At 45.1% G+C, this 19,261-nt stretch overlaps 1 protein-coding gene across 1 annotated transcript; it reads left to right on the forward strand.

The window, feature by feature from the left end:
- Positions 1-1,113: 1,113 nt before the first annotated feature.
- On the forward strand, positions 1,114-6,912 carry LOC121878439 (tektin-4-like). Its single transcript, XM_042384670.1, has 8 exons — positions 1,114-1,299; positions 1,452-2,145; positions 3,857-3,973; positions 4,136-4,324; positions 4,590-4,718; positions 5,305-5,424; positions 5,686-5,840; positions 6,185-6,912. The coding sequence occupies exons 2-8, from the start codon at positions 2,128-2,130 to the stop codon at positions 6,393-6,395; spliced, it is 939 nt and encodes a 312-aa protein (XP_042240604.1). The 5' UTR covers positions 1,114-1,299; positions 1,452-2,127; the 3' UTR covers positions 6,396-6,912.
- Positions 6,913-19,261: the final 12,349 nt, after the last annotated feature.

Raw genomic sequence — 19,261 nt, forward strand, 5'->3', positions numbered from 1 at the left:
AATATTTTGGATGTTTACAAGTATTTGTAGGGAAATAGGTGAGTAGCTGATGCTTTGAAAGGACAGGTGTTCTCCATATCTGTTGGATATAGCAAGCTTAGATGCCGCAGTAACCAGTGAGTGAATTACAAGAACTCTTTTTTTAAAATCATCCCTCACGTTCCCTTAAAAATTACACATGGATGATTTATAATATTACATTAAATTATTAAACCCGCGTAATTCATAATATGTACTAAAAAATAAGATTATACTTTGTATTTTGTAAGCTATTTACAGTGGTCAGTTGAAAATCTAGATAAACAAACCTGATTAAACGCGCGTTTGACCCTCTGGTAACCATGACAACCAGTGGCATGCGTCCCTTGCTTCTTGGTGTGAGGTGAGAGTGAGTTGTGTTGTGTCTGCTGTAACCGTGTAAGTATTGGATAAAATTATTACTAGATTAGAATATTGTCCTGATATCCAGTAGCATCAGTAATAAACAGGGATATGGTGTTGATGCTGTTAGAATTTCAGATAAACAGTTAAGTTATGGTGGTTACTTTATTAATCTGCACTTATCCTTAGAATTGACTGAAATGTAGGCGGACTCACGAAGGGTAGTATTGAGACATGACTGCCAAGTAACAGGTAACCACTGAATTTGCAAGAAAATGAACTTAGTCCATTATTGGGTAATATTCTGAACGTGTTCCACTGTCACACATACGGAGACAGGTATAGATTACAAGCGATGGCTTATTACACTCGACCTGCAATAGATAAAATGTGTTTTAGCCATTATAAACTTGAAAAAAAGAGTAAAATTATTATTGAAATATTATGAAAAATCTATTACTTACGCGCTTCCGTGCACGGTCTTAATATTTAGTGTTTTCCATCTTTATTTACACAATTACTGCACATTGTTCAGTATTAAAGAAACATATGGTTGGACAGGAAAAAAAACGAATGTTTCCACTAAAAATAGTTGTAGTGAACGTGTTTGTACTTAAGTTTGGTTTATGCGGGTTTTTTTCTTTAGTTTGGGTGTGTATACTTCAGAATAGCTGCAAAATACTGCCATGTGCATAAGATCAAGTAAATATCCTGTCTTAATCACAGCATAAAATCAGAGGCGGGAGAGATGGAAGGGACAGCGACGGCGGTGAAGACGGTAGAGGAGGTGGGTGCCTTGTTGCAAGACTCCCGTGGGCCATCCCAGGAGTTGGCTGCTCCCAGGCAGGTCGTTACCTTCACAGGACTCGTCCCCCACACCCAACACAACGATGTCAAGCCCGGCAACCACCCCTATAGGTAAGGTGTGAGAGTTTATGTATCTCTTTCCTATGTGTGTCTGTACGATTGTGTTTGAATGTATCTGCATGTATTTATGCTGGACATGTATTTGGTAAATGTATATCCATTAGAACAGTAGGCAACTGACTTGTTATATTTCATTCTTGCAGTGCGGTGGATGTGACAGGGATGCGGGAGAGGTTGGTGAGGGCGGAGTCCCCACTGCAGACTGTAGAGGAGGCGCGGGCGGGGGAATTCACACCGATAAGATGGATCAATCACCACATGGACCGTCACTGGAACGCCGATTCTCTCCTGGAACGGTCTGATAGGTCAGTGGACAGACAGACAGACAGGCAGATATGGATAACTGGAGAGATAGTTGGATAAGTATAGATATGGCAAGCAAAGAATCAATGTCGGGAAGGAGCCGATAAGTAATTAGACTAACAGATTGATTAGGCAAATGTAAGTAGATATCAACTGGGAAACATAAGTAAAGATAGCTAAGCAAACAGGTTAAAGAGAAGTATTGATAAAGAGAAAGACTGGTTTAGATAGAATGAAGTCGGTAAATATGAACAGTAATGGAAAGTTACGATACAGATATATAGGTAAAAAAAGATGAACAGATAATTAAAGAGAGAAAAAGAGGTGCAGTTGTCTGTGTGTAGGTTGCGAAACAAGAGCCGTCAGACGGAGGCGTACACCGAGGAACGGACGCTCACGGCCCAGAACTCGGTGACCAGGGGACTGGACGACCGCCTCACCTCTACCCTGGAACTCCGCTCACACCTCCACCACGCCATCAACAACACCATCGACGAGCTTGCTCTCCAAGACACCATGAAGACTCGCCTGCAGGTGAGACAAACCGCTGATTATACGTGAGTCCTCTGATGTAGGGTTGCCATATCTGAACATTCAAAAAAGAGGACGCCCCGAAGACATCCCCCCCCTCCCCCGGCACACACAGGCTAATATACAACATACATGGTATAGAAATCTTTAAAAAAAATTACCTTTGCTTAAGGCTGAACATCTTCATTCCCTTAGCTGCAGTCTTCTTCCCCCACTGTGTGTGTGACTTGGTGTGCCTATGCATACTTTTCTGTAGATCGGATCTTTTTCAGTATTGGCTGATTGCTCTTTAGAAAGGTATAGTAGAAGTCACTGCAAGATGTTCCTCGGAAGTTGTACTGTACAGTCAGAATGCCTTTCATTGTTTAACACTCAATTTGTTCCTTTCCTTTGTCCATTGACTTTGCATCAGTGAAAAAACTTTCTACATTTGCATTGCGAGATGATATAGCAAAGAAGAATTGTGCAATTCTGAGTGACATTCAATGTTTGATTTTTCAAAGTATCTGGTCCACTTTTTGTGCTGGCAGATTACTAAATTCTTCATCACTTGTAATTTTCCACAAACTGCTTCAGGTTACTAACTTGATCAAAACACTTCATCAACTTCTACCCACTTATCAATCAAGTATTTGACAGCTAAGTTGACAACACCGTACAGGCGTACAAGTGACTTATCAGCTGACGAAAACTGAACGAGATCTCTACGGTTTCCACCTTCCCTCTCTCTCTCTCTCCCGTCATTACAGTTTCATGTTTTTTTTCCGTGGAGAAAATGATGGAAGATGAAATTCCGGACTTTTGAAGAATTTTAAAAATTCCTTCCGGATGAAGATTTCGAGACCTAAATGGAGGACATGTCCGGGAAAATACGGACGTATGGCAACCCTACTCTGATGCCCCCCCCCCCTTTTTTTATCACCTGAAGAATTGTCACCCCAGAGTTTGGCAGGGTGACAATTCTTCATGTGGGATATCCTGAGGTGACAATTCTTCAGGTGGCAACTCCTGGAGTGACAATTCTTCAGGTGGGGTCAGATTTCTGATTTGTTAAGTTAGGTCAGGTTGTTTTAAGGTTGTGTGACTCCTAGGTGACGGATGGAACCCTTCCCTAACTTTTTTTTTTTTTGAAAATGAAGAATTTTTCTTTTTTTTTAGATTTGGAAGCATTTTATTGGAGAGTGCGAGTCATGTTTTTTTTTAATCTTAGATTATTTTCACAATGAAGATGCATAACACAAAGGAATGTATTTATGTTATCTTAATTATACAAATTATATTCACTGTGGGCTGGGGTGACGATTCTTCAGGTGGAGCAGGCTTGGGTGGCAATTCTTCAGGTGGGATAGCCTGGGGTGACGATTGTTCAGGTGGACATTCTGGGGTGACGATTCTTCAGGTGATCCCCCTTTTTTGAACTAGTGGTATACTGATGATTGTATAATTCCCAAAGGGAACATAGAAATTTCTAACATGAAAATTTTATTAGTTTAAGTAATCACAAGTGACCAGCGGTACTGTCCTAGGCTGCAATATTTACTTATCTAGATGGTACTCTCAATTTCCTTGACCAGTGTCACTTTCACAAATGAAAGTGTTTACCGACTTAACCTCAAGGAATATATTTTCCAGTTTAGAACTATAATCTTCCATTATCTCAAAACACTGTCCCCTGTGCCATTACCACCTGATCTAAGCTCTATCATTGCGATAGATGTCACTGTTTGCGCTGGAGCTGCCGGAGAGGAACAACGAGGAGTGTATACACATCAGGAGGTTCCGACTAGACGTCGACCGCACCCGCGACCCCGTCATCTTCACCCTTAACAAGGTTAGTGACACCTGACCTTCCACACCATCCAGTTACAAGTACCACTAACGACTTACTCTGCTTATTGGTGATCGAGAGATTATTAAAACCAGGAAAATTATCCCACGAAGAATGTTTGTATCATGCAAGAAGTAAATCTCTCTCACTCCCACATCTCAACAGGAAACAGAGGTGCTTCGTACTGGTAGGTCCCTTTTGACAGAGACACTAAATGAAACGGAGGCACAGATCGCTCGTCTGCTGGAGGTGAAAAGGCTTCTAGAACACGACTGGTCAGACAAGCAGGAGGCCTTCCAGCTAGACCACTCTGCTGCCAAGCTCGTCAACCAGACAGCCAATGCACAATTTAAGGTATACCTCCGGGCCGTGACAGCTGTGATGCAGGTGATAGAGGCTGATAAAAGGTGCTGGTGGCAAAAATAAGTAATGGGTACTGATGTACTTGTTAGGTAAGATTAGGTAAGGTTAGGTAAGTGTTAGGCAAGATGTTTAAGGCTTAGGTAAATTGTTGGGATTGAGATAATTGTTAGGTAAGGCATTGGGTCATCCAGGGGCAAAGGTGTTGTAAACACATTCAGATAATGAAACTCGGGTAACCCAACATCTAATCCCTCAGCCAGTGTCGGCGGCCCTGCACGAGGGAGTGTCTGCCCCTGACACCTGGAGCCGCCGTAGCTGGGAACACCTGGATGTGTGCAAAAGGGAAATGAACTCAGGTACCCAGCTGAGGGGCGCTGCCGACCAGGTTAGTAATATACACACAAATAAACTCACATAATAAAGAAACACAAGTGTTAAATTAAACATAAACGTACCTATTAAAATGCACAAACTAATCATAGCACATGAACAGCCATATAAACCTATACTGTATAGTGTATACAGTACAGTACATGCAGATTTAATAACATTAGTAACCATGTCAGGTTATACATTAATTATAGGTTAAGTTACCTGTGGTATAAAGAACTTATATCCTACCAAGTTTATACCACTAAAAATATGCTGATATTTGTAATTTTTAAACTATTTGATTAATTTATTACACCCTAGGGGGCGACAAGCAAAGTCACAAAACCCATGCGGTCATACACTAATAAAGTGGTACTCGTGTCTCGCAGGATCATGTTTAAATGTATGTCTATCGCAAGCCAATAAAGATTTTTTTTTATTTAGGAATATATGAGCATGCCAATAATCACGCATGTTATTTTTAGATCAAGATTTTTTTTTTTAGTTTTACGTATAAGAAACATTTGCAAAACATGCCATGTATGAATGATGGAGAAAAGTGTTGATTGAGTGCTAGGATGTGGCTTCCCCTCCTCCAGGCCCTGCATGCGGTGGCAAGGGATGCTGAGGATGCTGCTGAGGCTACCGATGTGGCCTTCAACACCCGCATACGTGAGCTGGAGGACGCCAAGGCCAAGCTCACCGATAAGGATGCCATGGTAAGACTCACCTCTTTGCTTGTCTGGTAATTACTGGAAAGGAGGCCGTGTCTCAGTCTCATTGGCGTTTCAGGTATCACAAAGGAAACTACGTAAAAATTATATAATACTACAACTCATATTTACATAATATGTAAGTGTAATAGGGTACAGTACAGTCAAATTAACTCCAGTATCTAGCAAATGTATTCTAACAAGATCTTGTGCCTTACTTACTATTGAGTTCATTAAGCTTTCACGGTTGTCTGTGTCCAACACCAGTTACGGAAAGAAATCGCAGAGGAGGAGGGGAGTCTGGCGTCACTGCGTCAAGCACTGCAGGACAAGGAGTCCCCGCTACAGGTGGCACAGAGCCGCCACTGGACCCGCTCCTTCAGGCCCGGTGCTGACCGCTGTCTCGACCACCCCCACTACAGGTACGAAAGGGGGGGAGGGGACATTCTTTAACCATTCCAGGTCATAGGAAGGTCGATAATTTGATCTAATTACCTTCGTTAAGGTTCCTGCGTCCACGTGAGCAGTGATATGTTTTTCTTTAACATATGTAATAGAAGAAATTTTAAAATACCAATCACTCATCGCAACCTAACTTGACCTAACCAAATGTTATGTAACTTTAACCTAATCAAATTATCTAACCCAAGGAATGGTAGTCGTAGTGGTCAGGTTATTCGACAGTGGAAAAAAAAGAAGAGCAATGAAAACAGTGGTTTTAGGGTTAGATAAAAGTGCCAATACTACCTTTTGCCTATGTCCCCAGACTCAAGGACGAGCTGGAGGAACTACCTCAAAGCATCGAGGCGCTCAGGGATCATCTAAGGGCAAGTGAGGACACACTGGAGGAACTTCACCGCCTTCACGAGGACTTCTCCAGGGACATCCTTAACAGGGAACACACCATCAGTCTGGAGCGTCGCTGTGTTACAGTCAGGAGCCTCAGGCAGACTCAAGCAAAGCTGCTGGGCCTGTGATGTGTTTTGAACTTTTGGGTGCTGCATGATGTGCTTGATTGTAAGGGAGTCAGCAGAGTACATTCCGGATCAAACTGTGTGTATATGTGGTGAACTTATTAGTACTATAAATGAGTTATACGGTAACTTATACCACACATCGCTGAACACTTAAAACTATAGTATGAAGAACAAGGTAAGATAAGCCAGCAAAACAAAAACACGCTTTGCGTCGCACTGGGATGTTTTGTTGGCGCATCTGCCCAACACAACGATAACAACAAAGCGTCTAGACGAGGTTCACCATGGATCCCGTTACTACAGTTGAGGCCTTGCAGGATTGTGCTATAGTTCATGAATTGATGAAGCAAGTGAGGCGTCTGCACAAGCTAAAGAAAAGACAAATGGATGCTTCCTGAAGTTTCTTTAAAAGTGGCGGCTGTTGGCCGGTCAAAGAATATTCTGAATAATGATTTAATAATACTAAAGAAGTTTTAAAGTGAAGAATAAATAGAAACATGTCACCGTTTATGTGTTATATTTTAAATTATCATTGTTCCATGATTTATTTAAAATTTTACTTGAAATTATATGAAGCTCATTTGAGCACTAATTCGGCCAGCAAAGATCCCCGACATACCGTTGTCCATTTCTAGTAACAGCTGACATCCTGCTGCTTGTTGGGCGTTTTGGCCAACGGCCAGCAAAACGGGCAACATGTCTGGAGGAAAGTGTAGGGGTATCGAGACATTAATGTTGTCTAGCACTCAGGATGGAAGGAAACTCTAATGTGGTTTTCTTGTATAATATATATGTTATATGATAGACAGTCTGGTGCTGGAGGTGCAGAATGAGAGTTGGTTGGTGAGGAAGCTCAGAGAAGGACAGCTGGTGGGTCGCCATGCTCGCTGGCGGGAGCGAGGGCCGCCAGGCAGGCGAGGAGGAGCGAAGGCAGCCAGGCAGCGGTGGGGGAGGAGGTGTTGCTTGTTCAAGAAGAATGGTCAGAATGAATCTCAATGGAGAGACAGAGCTTATATACCCAGCAGCCGCTATGAGTCATGTTGGGAAAACCCGTGAAGTCGCCGGTGAATAGTTTCGTTGCTAGGCAACGGCACGTTGGAATGTGATAGCAGGTGGTGGGCTGCTACGCAGTTTGTAGGGGAGACGTCCACTACAATACTCCCCCTTCCCTCCAGGCGGTGTAGGAGACTTGTTGATTGTAGAGTTGCTTAGCACATGTGAGGCAGACCGGGCAGTCCATGCCTCATGTGAGACAACGGCGATGGCATGATGAGCCGATCGCTGAAATACAACTGTCTAGATACACACTATCTGTGGGAGAAGGGAGAAAAAGGGTGTGTGGAGGCGATGAATGTTGTGCTTCCCTCACGACAGGTACAGGGTCGTCAGATGCGCCTGCTGGGGTGTGTGTGGGCCTGGGTCAGGAGCAGGGGCTGCGTCAGCAGAAGCGGATTAGGGCTCGTGACAGCAGCTGGGTCCACGACAGCAGCAGGGTGCAGGACATTAGCAGGGAGTACCTGAGGGAGAAAAGAGGGTGTGTGTGGGCCTGGATTCAGGAACAGAGGCCACGTCAGGGGTTATTGCTGGGCCGGGGTCGGCGTCTGAGGCAGGACGGGTGTGCTGGGGTCGTCAGAATGTGGTGCGTGGGGCAGGAAGAGGAGCCGGTGTCTGCTTGAAGACTGGGAGCGTGATCAGTGTCTCCTCCATCCTGTGTGAGTGCTAATCTCCGGGAGTCACCATTGTAGGAGTATCGAGATATTAATGTTGTCTAGCACTCAGGATGGAAGGAAACTCTAATGTGGTTTTCTTGTATAATATATAAGTTATATGATAGACAGTCTGGTGCTGGAGGTGCAGAATGAGAGTTGGTTGGTGAGGAAGCTCAGAGAAGGACAGCTGGTGGGTCGCCATGCTCGCTGGCGGGAGCGAGGGCCGCCAGGCAGGCGAGGAGGAGCGAAGGCAGCCAGGCAGCGGTGGGAGAGGAGGTGTTGCTTGTTCAAGAAGAATGGTCAGAATGAATCTCAATGGAGAGACAGAGCTTATATACCCAGCAGCCGCTATGAGTCATGTTGGGAAAACCCGAGAAGTCGCCGGTGAATAGTTTCGTTGCTAGGCAACGGCACGTTGGAATGTGATAGCAGGTGGTGGGCTGCTATGCAGTTTGTAGGGGAGACGTCCACTACAAAAGTGTCAAGTGTGCCGCCACCTTAAGAAACACTGTGAAGGAACGGCTGGAACGGAAACTTTGCTGTGTGTCAGAGGAATTATTGCTCTATCGTAACTGTAATGTGTTGAATAGCAGAACTATAGAAGTAACGGGTACCTAGTGACAGCACTAGGATCCCGCTTCCGCTATCAAGGAATAAACAATTGAAATTGAATTGAGAATTGAAATAATGTAAGAAATTTAGTTATGGAGTTATGTATATGTTGCAATTAATTTAGGTTATATTTAGTTAAAGTAATATTTAATAGTCACCTGAACTATGAATAATTATTCCTGATTTAAATGTTTTGGCGAGTTTACATTCCTGTGTCTGCGCGTGCATCTTACCATTTTGTTTTTGTTTACAGGGATTAGCCCACCCAGACCCAGGCACAGGTAACCTATCCACATCGGGGCCTGGGGACAAACAAATTTCAATACAGAAATGGATTTTTTTTACCGTTGAATGTCAAATTACCTGCCATCGCCAGTTCCTTAACGATCGACCAGAGAAACAACCCTCACCACCTTCAGTAAAAACCGGCGATCTTACCTAAATTTACCTTACCTAACCTTACCTAATGTAATGTAGTGGACGTCTCCCCTACAACTGCCTACAACTGCGTAGTCACAGCCACCACCTGCTACCGCCTTCCCTAGCAACCAACCAGATGTTACCATATCTTAGCAACGGAACTAGTCACCGGCGACTTTCTGGGTTTTCCCAACATGATTCATAGAGGACTGGCGGCTGCTGCTGGGTATATATGCTCTGTCTCTCCATTGAGATTTATTTCTGACCATTCTTCTTGAACAAGCAACACCTCCTCCTCCACCGCTGCCTGGCTGCCTTCGCTTCTCCTCGCCTGCCTGGCGGTCCTCGTTCCCGCCAGTGAGCATGGCTACCCACCAGCTGTCCTTCTCTGAGCTTCCTCACCAACCAACTCTCATTCTGCCCATCTCCCTGAACAAGCAACACCTCCAGCACCAGACTGTCTATCATATAACTTAAATATTATACAAGAAAACCACATTAGAGTTTCCTTCCATCCTGAGTGCTAGACAACATTAATATCTCGATACCCCTACAATGGTGACTCCCGGAGATTAGCACTCACACAGGATGGAGGAGACACTGATCACGCTCCCAGTCTTCAAGCAGACACCGGCTCCTCTTCCTGCCCCAAGCACCACATCCTACGACCCCAGCACACCCGTCCTGCCTCAGACGCTGACCCAGGCCCACACACCCCAGCAGGCGCATCTGACGACTCAGTACCTGCCGTGAGGGAAGCACACAACATGTATCGCCTCCACACCCCCTCTTTTCTCCCTCAGGTGCTCCCTGCTAATGTCCTGCACCCTGCTGCTGTCGTGGACCCAGCTGCTGTCACGAGCCCTAATCCGCTTCTGCTGACGCAGCCCCTGCTCCTGACCCAGGCCCACACACACCCCAGCAGGCGCATCTGACGACCCTGTACCTGTCGTGAGGGAAGCACAACATTCATCGCCTCCACACACCCTTTTTCTCCCTTCTCCCACAGATAGTGTGTATCTAGACAGTTGTATTTCAGCGATCGGCTCATCACGCCATCGCCGTTGTCTCACATGAGGCATGCACCGCCCGGTCTGCCTCACATGTGCTAAGCAACTCTACAGACAACAAGTCTCCTACACCGCCTGGAGGGAAGGGGGAGTATTGTAGTGGACGTCTCCCCTACAACTGCCTACAACTGCGTAGTCACAGCCACCACCTGCTACCGCCTTCCCTAGCAACCAACCAGATGTTACCGTATCTTAGCAACGGAACTAGTCACCAGCGACTTTCTGGGTTTTCCCAACATGATTCATAGAGGACTGGCGGCTGCTGCTGGGTATATAAGCTCTGTCTCTCCATTGAGATTTATTTCTGACCATTCTTCTTGAACAAGCAACACCTCCTCCTCCGCCACTGCATGGCTGCCTTCGCTTCTCCTCGCCTGCCTGGCGGTCCTCGCTCCCGCCAGAGAGCATGGCTACCCACCAGCTGTCCTTCTCTGAGCTTCCTCACCAACCAACTCTCATTCTGCCCATCTTCCTGAACAGGCAACACCTCCAGCACCAGACTGTCTATCATATAACTTATATATTATACAAGAAAACCACATTAGAGTTTCCTTCCATCCTGAGTGCTAGACAACATTAATATCTCGATACCCCTACAATGGTGACTCCCGGAGATTAGCACTCACACAGGATGGAGGAGACACTGATCACGCTCCCAGTCTTCAAGCAGACACTGGCTCCTCTTCCTGCCCCAAGCACCACATCCTACGACCCCGACACACCTGTCCTGCCTCAGACGCTGACCCAGGCCCACACACCCCAGCAGGCGCATCTGACGACTCAGTACCTGCCGTGAGGGAAGCACACAACATGCATCGCCTCCACACCCCCTCTTTTCTCCCTCAGGTACTCCCTGCTAATGTCCTGCACCCTGCTGCTGTCGTGGACCCAGCTGCTGTCACGAGCCCTAATCCGCTTCTGCTGACGCAGCCCCTGCTCCTGACCCAGGCCCACACACACCCCAGCAGGCGCATCTGACGACCCTGTACCTGTCGTGAGGGAAGCACAACATTCATCGCCTCCACACACCCTTTTTCTCCCTTCTCCCACAGATAGTGTGTATCTAGACAGTTGTATTTCAGCGATCGGCTCATCACGCCATCGCCGTTGTCTCACATGAGGCATGCACCGCCCGGTCTGCCTCACATGTGCTAAGCAACTCTACAGACAACAAGTCTCCTACACCGCCTGGAGGGAAGGGGGAGTATTGTAGTGGACGTCTCCCCTACAACTGCCTACAACTGCGTAGTCACAGCCACCACCTGCTACCGCCTTCCCTAGCAACCAACCAGATGTTACCGTATCTTAGCAACGGAACTAGTCACCGGCGACTTTCTGGGTTTTCCCAACATGATTCATAGAGGACTGGCGGCTGCTGCTGGGTATATAAGCTCTGTCTCTCCATTGAGATTTATTTCTGACCATTCTTCTTGAACAAGCAACACCTCCTCCTCCGCCGCTGCCTGGCTGCCTTCGCTTCTCCTCGCCTGCCTGGCGGTCCTCGCTCCCGCCAGCGAGCATGGCGACCCACCAGCTTTCCTTCTCTGAGCTTCCTCACCAACCAACTCTCATTCTGCCCATCTTCCTGAACAAGCAACCCCTCCAGCACCAGACTGTCTATCATATAACTTGTATATTATACAAGAAAACCACATTAGAGTTTCCTTCCATCCTGAGTGCTAGACAACATTAATATCTCGATACCCCAACAGTAACCTAGCCTAGCCTTACCTTTTTATGATACATTTGCAGAGATAATCAAAGGTTAAAGGGCATAATAGTGGTATCGCGAGTTACGTTTATATATCAACAGCTTTATAGAGATGTTGAAGAAATTATTGTAAACAAATAATTGATATCTCCACAAATGGTATTTAAAAAAATGGTCACTGAGAACTTAATTGCTGGTCATGTGCATTGCGGTTTTCTGTGTTGAGTGGAGGTGCTGACATTCTAACAATATTATGATTTGAAAATGTTGCTGTGCAACGACTGAAATTTATAATTATAAATGCGTGGAGGACGCCTATCAAGATAATTGCACTACAATAGTCTCTGGTTAGCTTAGGTAAGGTAACATAAGTTTAGGTTAGGTAACGTAAGGGAAGGTAAAGTTAGGAAAGGTTAGGTTAAGATGCAATTACTAATTTTACTGTGAAAAGGGACATAAAAAGTGAATGTATGAAATCAAAACCTATGAAAATAATATTTTCCTAAGAAAAATGGGATACCACTGTTATGCATTTTATCACCCCCCCCCCTCCCCCCTTTTATTAAGTTTGATGAACTTAGATTGAGTTAGGTATTATTTGACCATGATTTCAGTATTCAACTTTTTGTCTTGAACCATTAGATTAGAATGTAAAGTGTAAAAGCAGACAAAAGTGTCCAAATTCACCATCACCATAGCTCCTACATAGATCACAGTTGACACATACATATGAGTCATGTAGTACATATATCTGGACAGGATTTTCTTTTATTAGTGTTACATAAAAATGTTACGAAGAAATAAAGAGACAATGAACTAAAATGAAGTTGCACTTTATTGCATTCATAACCTTATAAAGGTATAAGTAGGTATTCAGAAAAATATTGTAAGAATTATTATTTCAATGTTTAATGAGGTAGTGTAGTTTTCGGTGTTCAGATGAGGGGATCCATGAACTCGAAAGCAAATTTTAACCTTTTTATAGGTTAGGTTATGTTTCAAGGGTTTGTTTGGTGTTCTTTTTAATATTTCCCCCTACATTTTCCATCTAATACTTCGAAGCCTGTCCACTTTGAGCAGCCAATATTGTTGGTAATTGGGGAGGTCTTATCGTATACTCGAAAAATGCGAAATTCCGCCGGAAAAGCCATTGTCGAAATAAAAATCGATACCATAGCGTCATCCAAATTTACCTTCTTTCTTCTATAAATCTAGAAATGTCTAAGGGGATCGCATGTGCACTCTACGGGGACTAATACTCTTGCTATATGATCGGCTTACGTCTCCTAATCAGATATGTATCAGTCGCAGGGATTGGTCAAGAGGAAACGCACCACCGTCACCTGTTGGCATTTTACGAACTAATGCCAGAGTTCGTACGAGCACCACGTCTAAGTTACGAACCGTTAGTGAATCTTTCTTTTGGTAATTCGTATGGACTTCAGATCTCACGTCAGTTATCAACTACATATCTCAGCATCGTTAGTGAATCTGGGCCCTTACCCTCATCTTTTGGTCAGGAAATGGAATTCTTAGCGAATGCCTATAATACTCTTCGGCTGTCTCAGAGGGAACATTGTCTGCCTTGTAAACCTGAGAACAGACTTTGTGGTAGTCTTCTGCATCTTTCTGGAAATCCTGAAGGCACAATGTAACTAACACACGCCTGGCGAAATACTCGACCAATTTCATGACTTCTACTTTGAAGAGATTTTTGAAAGCCTTTAATGTAAGGAAGAGATTTGTGTTTAATGAAGTAAATCCACAAAACTGAAGCTTTTAGCTAGGTCGGGTCTGTTATATAAGACCTAACAGGGATAGCTTAGGGCGGGCGGGTCGTGTTGCGTCTCTGTAACAAAGCGTGTTCGGCATCCGGGCCTTCGATGTAGAGCGGCAGAAATTGGACAGTGATTACATAAGTTCGTCAAGATCGTCTTAGTGAGGTGAAAGTGTAAATCGATGTCGGACTTTTCATGCTAGACACGATTGTATTTTTGAAAACTCAATTTCCACCGAGTTGGAGGTACAGCCAGGGTCACAGGCCTATAACCACACAATCACTGCCACATGACAAAGCTTTTATTTTATTTTATTTTTTAGGGTGTTGTGGTCACGGCTGTGATAAAGGCCAACCAGGGAGTGTAGTACTGTGCCTTCAGTTAAATCAGTTCATAGTTGTCATCAGTGAATGCAGAAGAGACTATAATAACTTAAAGTGAATACATATTGGCAATCGAGCTGGTAAGGACAACTGCCAGCCTATTCGTGTCATAGGTGCCACAGAGACTTTAAATTTTATTTTGTTTGTGTGCTTGCTCAAGGACTGAATCTGTGTTTATAATACACCACCCACAGGGAGATACAGTGTACACAGTGATAGTTCATAGTGTCATCAGTGACCGCTGAAGTTGTAAATAACTTAAAGTGAGCGCTCACTAGCAAGCAAGCTGGAAAGGCACCGTGCCAGCTGAAACCAAGTCGTGTCATAGGTGCCACAGAGACTTTAAATTTTATTTTATGTTGATTGTGTGCTTGCTCAAGGACTGAAACTGTGCCTACAATACACCATTCACAGGGAGATACAGGGTACGCAGTCGCAGACGACAACTCCATAGGCAACAGAGAGTAGCTAAGTACTTTTTTCTCTCTTTATTTTCTTTGAAATAGGTGTAGATCTATACACAGTCTACACCCCCCCCACAACAACAACAACCATGAGTTTGGTATGTGATTACTGCAGGGAGACGTCGGATATGGAGGATGCAGGCCTAACTAATGCAACGTCTAGGAAGTTACTAACTGCCGTAAAGCTTGATGGCTGTTGCTGGTATTGCCCTGGCTGCATAGTCAAGGTGAATGAAGCGATTGCAATCCATAAGGGAACGAGTTCTCTAGGGACGAAAATAGATGAAGCAGGAGCCCTGCTGGTTGACAAACTGGAGCAAGTTGAGAAAGAGATCCTTGCTAAGACTGAGGAAGTAGCTAATAGAATGGAGGTGGTTGCTAAGAGGAGCTATGCGGACGTATTAGGAGGGCCACGGGTGGGGGGGGCGGAGAGTAATGCAGAATCAGTACAGGTTCTACAGCAGATTGGGACTCTGAAAAAGTGTGTCGAAGAAATGAAAATTAACGGACCTACTGTTAGGGGAGAGGAGGAACACCAGGAACGGCTCCAGCGCAGGAACAATGTAATAGTTTTTGGAGTCCCAGAGAGCCAGGCAGAGGGAACTGTGAGTAAGGAAACACACGACAAGGTGCTGTTTCAAAATATTTGCACAGAGGTTCTGAAGATTCCAGCAACCCCTCAGGATGTGAGGAGACTGGGACAAAAGCAGGGGGCTAAGCCTCGCCCCCTCAGGATCACATTAGGGAGTGAGGAGGAAAAATGGCAAGTTATCCGGCAGGCAAAAAACTTAGCAAGGAGCGAGGCATTTCGAGATGTATTTATTCACCCAGACCGCACGGTAATGCAGAGGGAACAGCACAAGAAGCTCCTGCTGGACTTGAAGCAGAGGAGGGAGGAGTCGAGAAGGAACGGGGACAGGTGCACATGGGTTATACTCAGGGGGAGGGTAGTGGAAACAAGTGTGCCGACACAGGGCCAGGGGGCAGCAGTGCACCCTCCACCCACTCAACCCCCCACCCGGGAGGCGGCACCAGCTCAGCCTACCGGACAGGAGGGAACGAGCGCCGTGTAAACAATGAAATTTTTAACCACACCCTGCAAAATACAGTGTACTTAGCAAATGCTGCAGCTTCTGAGAATGTGGGTGGAGCGGGTTTATTACTAAGAGCAGAGACGTTACCGAGAACAAATTCTGGCTTGAATGTCATGTACACTAATACCGACACGTTCCTGGATAAGAGGGAGGAGTTTGAAACACTACTAAGAGTACACCAACCAGATATTGTAGGAGTTGTAGAACTGTTGTACAAGAACAGGAGAATCGACCCAGAGGAATGCGAGTTCAGTATTGCTGGATATGACTCATTTACGAACCTAACTCAAGAATCCTGCAGGAGGGGTGTGGTTATCTACGCTAGGCAAGACCTTAGAGCCAGCCAGGCGAGGGTACAGGGAGAGGATGTCTTTGAAGAGTCCAAGTGGTGTAAAATTAAATTAAAGGGAGGGGACTTACTTATCGTCGGGTGTATCTACAGATCCCCGAACTGTGGCCCACTAAATCAAAGGAACTTAAGAACCTTAATAAACAATGCGGCGATGCTCAACCCCAGCCACCTCCTTATCATGGGGGACTTTAACTATGGCGACATCGACTGGAGAAACGAGTCAACCCCGAATGACTTGAATAATCCTGCTACTCTTTTTGTAGAAACTCTGAGAGATAATTTTCTGTTCCAACATGTGAGAGACCCGACACATTACAGAGGGGAACAAACACCCAAGCCACTTGACCTCATCATAACAAACGAGGAGGGTATGGTGGCCAAACTGGAACACCTTGCCCCAGTTGGCACCAGTCACCATACAGTGTTGTCATTCAGATTTAACTGTTACCTAGTTCAAGATAAGGCCAGGCCAAGGTGCAAATATTACAAGGGAAATTACAATGGGATGAGGGAAGAGATGAGGGGTATCAACTGGCCTGACTTATTAAGGTACAAGAACGCAGACACTACGCTGAATATCATAACTAGTAAAATGACCCATTTGATCGATAAATATATACCCAAGACCAAACCCAGTGCTTCTAGGAATACGAGGGGATCCCTACACATGAACCATGCGGCGGTCGACAAAATTAAGAAGAAAACCCAGAAATTCAAGACGTGGGTTGGGTCAAACGATGAGCAAGACAGGAGGATGTATGCAAGAGCCAGAAACCAAGCAAAGATAGAGTGTAGGAGGGCTGAAAAGGAGTTCCAAAGGCTGGTTGCACGCGAGGTCAAGTCAAACCCAAAGGCGTTTTACCGCTATGCAAAGTCGAAATTGAAAACGCGAGTAGGAGTATCAGACCTGAGGCTTGAAGATGGTAGTTACGCAGATTCTGACCAGGATAAAGCTGAGGCATTGAACAGCTTCTTTTCCTCAGTGTTCACAAGAGAGGATGCAACTAACCTTCCTGCGTTTGAGGACAGACGGTTCGACACAGCACTGACCCACATTGTGTTCACAGAAGAGGGTATTAGAAATAAACTGTCCAGGCTAAAGGTCCATAAGAGTCCTGGACCTGACATGGTGCATCCTAGAGTGCTAAGGGAGCTGTGCAACGAGCTTGCAGAGCCCCTGAAGATTCTGTTTTGTAAATGCCTGGATGAACAAATGGTCCCCAGTGAATGGAAAGTGGCTTATGTGAGTCCTATCTTCAAGAAGGGCGATAGGCACTCCACGAACAACTATAGACCGGTGAGCCTGACCAGCATAATATGTAAAGTACTTGAGAGTATTATCAGAGATGCAGCGATGGAACATCTACTACGAAACAACCTTGTAAAAGATTGCCAACACGGTTTTATGCCGGGGCGCTCTTGCTTGACACAATTGCTCAAGGTATTGGATATTTGGACCCATATTCTAGAACGGGGTGGTAATATCGACAATATTTACCTAGATTTTGCCAAGGCTTTCGACAGTGTACCCCACGAAAGGCTGAAAATCAAACTGGAAGGGTACGGAATTCGGGGAAATGTCCTAGCGTGGATAGAAGACTTTCTACATGACCGCAAGCAATGTGTGGTGATTAATGGCACGAAATCGTCATCTGTACCTGTAACAAGTGGGGTACCGCAGGGTAGTGTATTGGGCCCGCTGTTGTTTGTTTGTTTCATAAATGATATGCCTGACGTTGTACACTCCTCCATACAAATGTTTGCCGATGACGCCAAGTTATTTCGGGAAATTAAGAACCAAGCGGACTGTGAAGAGCTGCAGAAGGACCTCTGTGGGCTCCAGGAATGGTCGAAGGAATGGCTGCTGAGATTCAATGTCACGAAGTGTAAGAGGATGCACCTGGGGCGTACCAACGGTAAGGAGGCGTACCATATGTCCCAACGGGATGAAGAAAATGTACTAGTTGAGACTGTGTGTGAGAAGGACCTAGGTGTGTATGTTGACAATGAGCTGAAGTTCTCGGGCCATTGTGAGAAGAAGGTAAATCAGGCAAATAAATTATTGGGTCTTATAAGAAGGTCGTTCAGATATCTAGACGGTCCGTCCCTCGTGACGATCTTCAGGAGTGAAGTGCTTCCCCATCTGGAGTACTGTCACCCCATCTGGTCCCCGAGATATGCTAGGGACTGTCAGTTGGTTGAAAATGTTCAAAGGAGGGCCACCAAGCTGGTGCCTGCACTTCGGCATCTCAGCTACCCTGCGAGATTGGAGCGCCTGAACTTGCCTAGCTTATACTACAGACGGGCAAGGGGGGACCTAGTTGAGGTTTATAAGCATCTCAGGGGGCACTACTCAGTTGAGTGTCCTTACTTGGAGCTGGCGGACGCTCGCCCCACAAGGGGTCACAGCTCAAGATTGAAGAAGCCGCAAGTCCGGAAAACCGTGAGGGCAAACTTTTTCGGAGTGAGGGTTGTAAACTCTTGGAACAATCTACCAGAAAGTGTTGTGACGGCACCGAGTGTGAGCTCTTTCAAGAGAAGACTTGACCAACACTGGAGCGGTTCAGGTACATTCAGGAGCCGGTGCATGCCCAGTATTTGCCAACAGTGCGTGACAGAGACGTGACCGATCGCCCGGGCGGCTAGCGAGCCGACCTTTTGGTGAAGAATATAAAGGAAAAGAGTCGTGACCGATCGCCCAAGCGGCTAACAAGCCGATCAGTGGCGAAGAGGATAAAAGTAAAAGTATGACGTCAACTTTATCTTATCAGCGCCCAATATCCTTCAAAACCGTATCAATAACAAAGATAACAAGCAAATAGGGAACTATACAGTAAATTATTTAGAACAACTTTGACTGGATGTTATTTTTCGATACAATTAATACCTTAGCAGTTATTTTGCTTTTAAGTTTTTCGAATATGGTGACTTTCAAGATGGAGGCTATTTTTCAAGATAGCTGCTATTTTTCAATATGCCAGCTATTTTTCGAGGTGGCAAATTACAAAATTGTAGCTAATTTTCAAGATGGCGGCTATTTTTCAAGATGGCAGCCATTTTTTAAGATGGCGGCCATTTTTCAAGATGCTAGCCATTTTTCAAGATGGCGGCCATTTTTCAAGATGGCGGCCATTTATCACTATGGCGGCTATTTTTCAAGATGACTGCCCCTTAACACAACAGTTTAGAACATAATCAATTTACATAAAATTTCTGTCTTCTGTCAATCAGAAACGATTAAATTCAATAATAGGCTTACTCAGCAATATTATA

This window comes from Homarus americanus, unplaced genomic scaffold, assembly GCF_018991925.1.
Source record: "Homarus americanus isolate GMGI-L3 unplaced genomic scaffold, GMGI_Hamer_2.0 scaffold41027, whole genome shotgun sequence".
NCBI classification, from domain to species: domain Eukaryota; kingdom Metazoa; phylum Arthropoda; class Malacostraca; order Decapoda; family Nephropidae; genus Homarus; species Homarus americanus.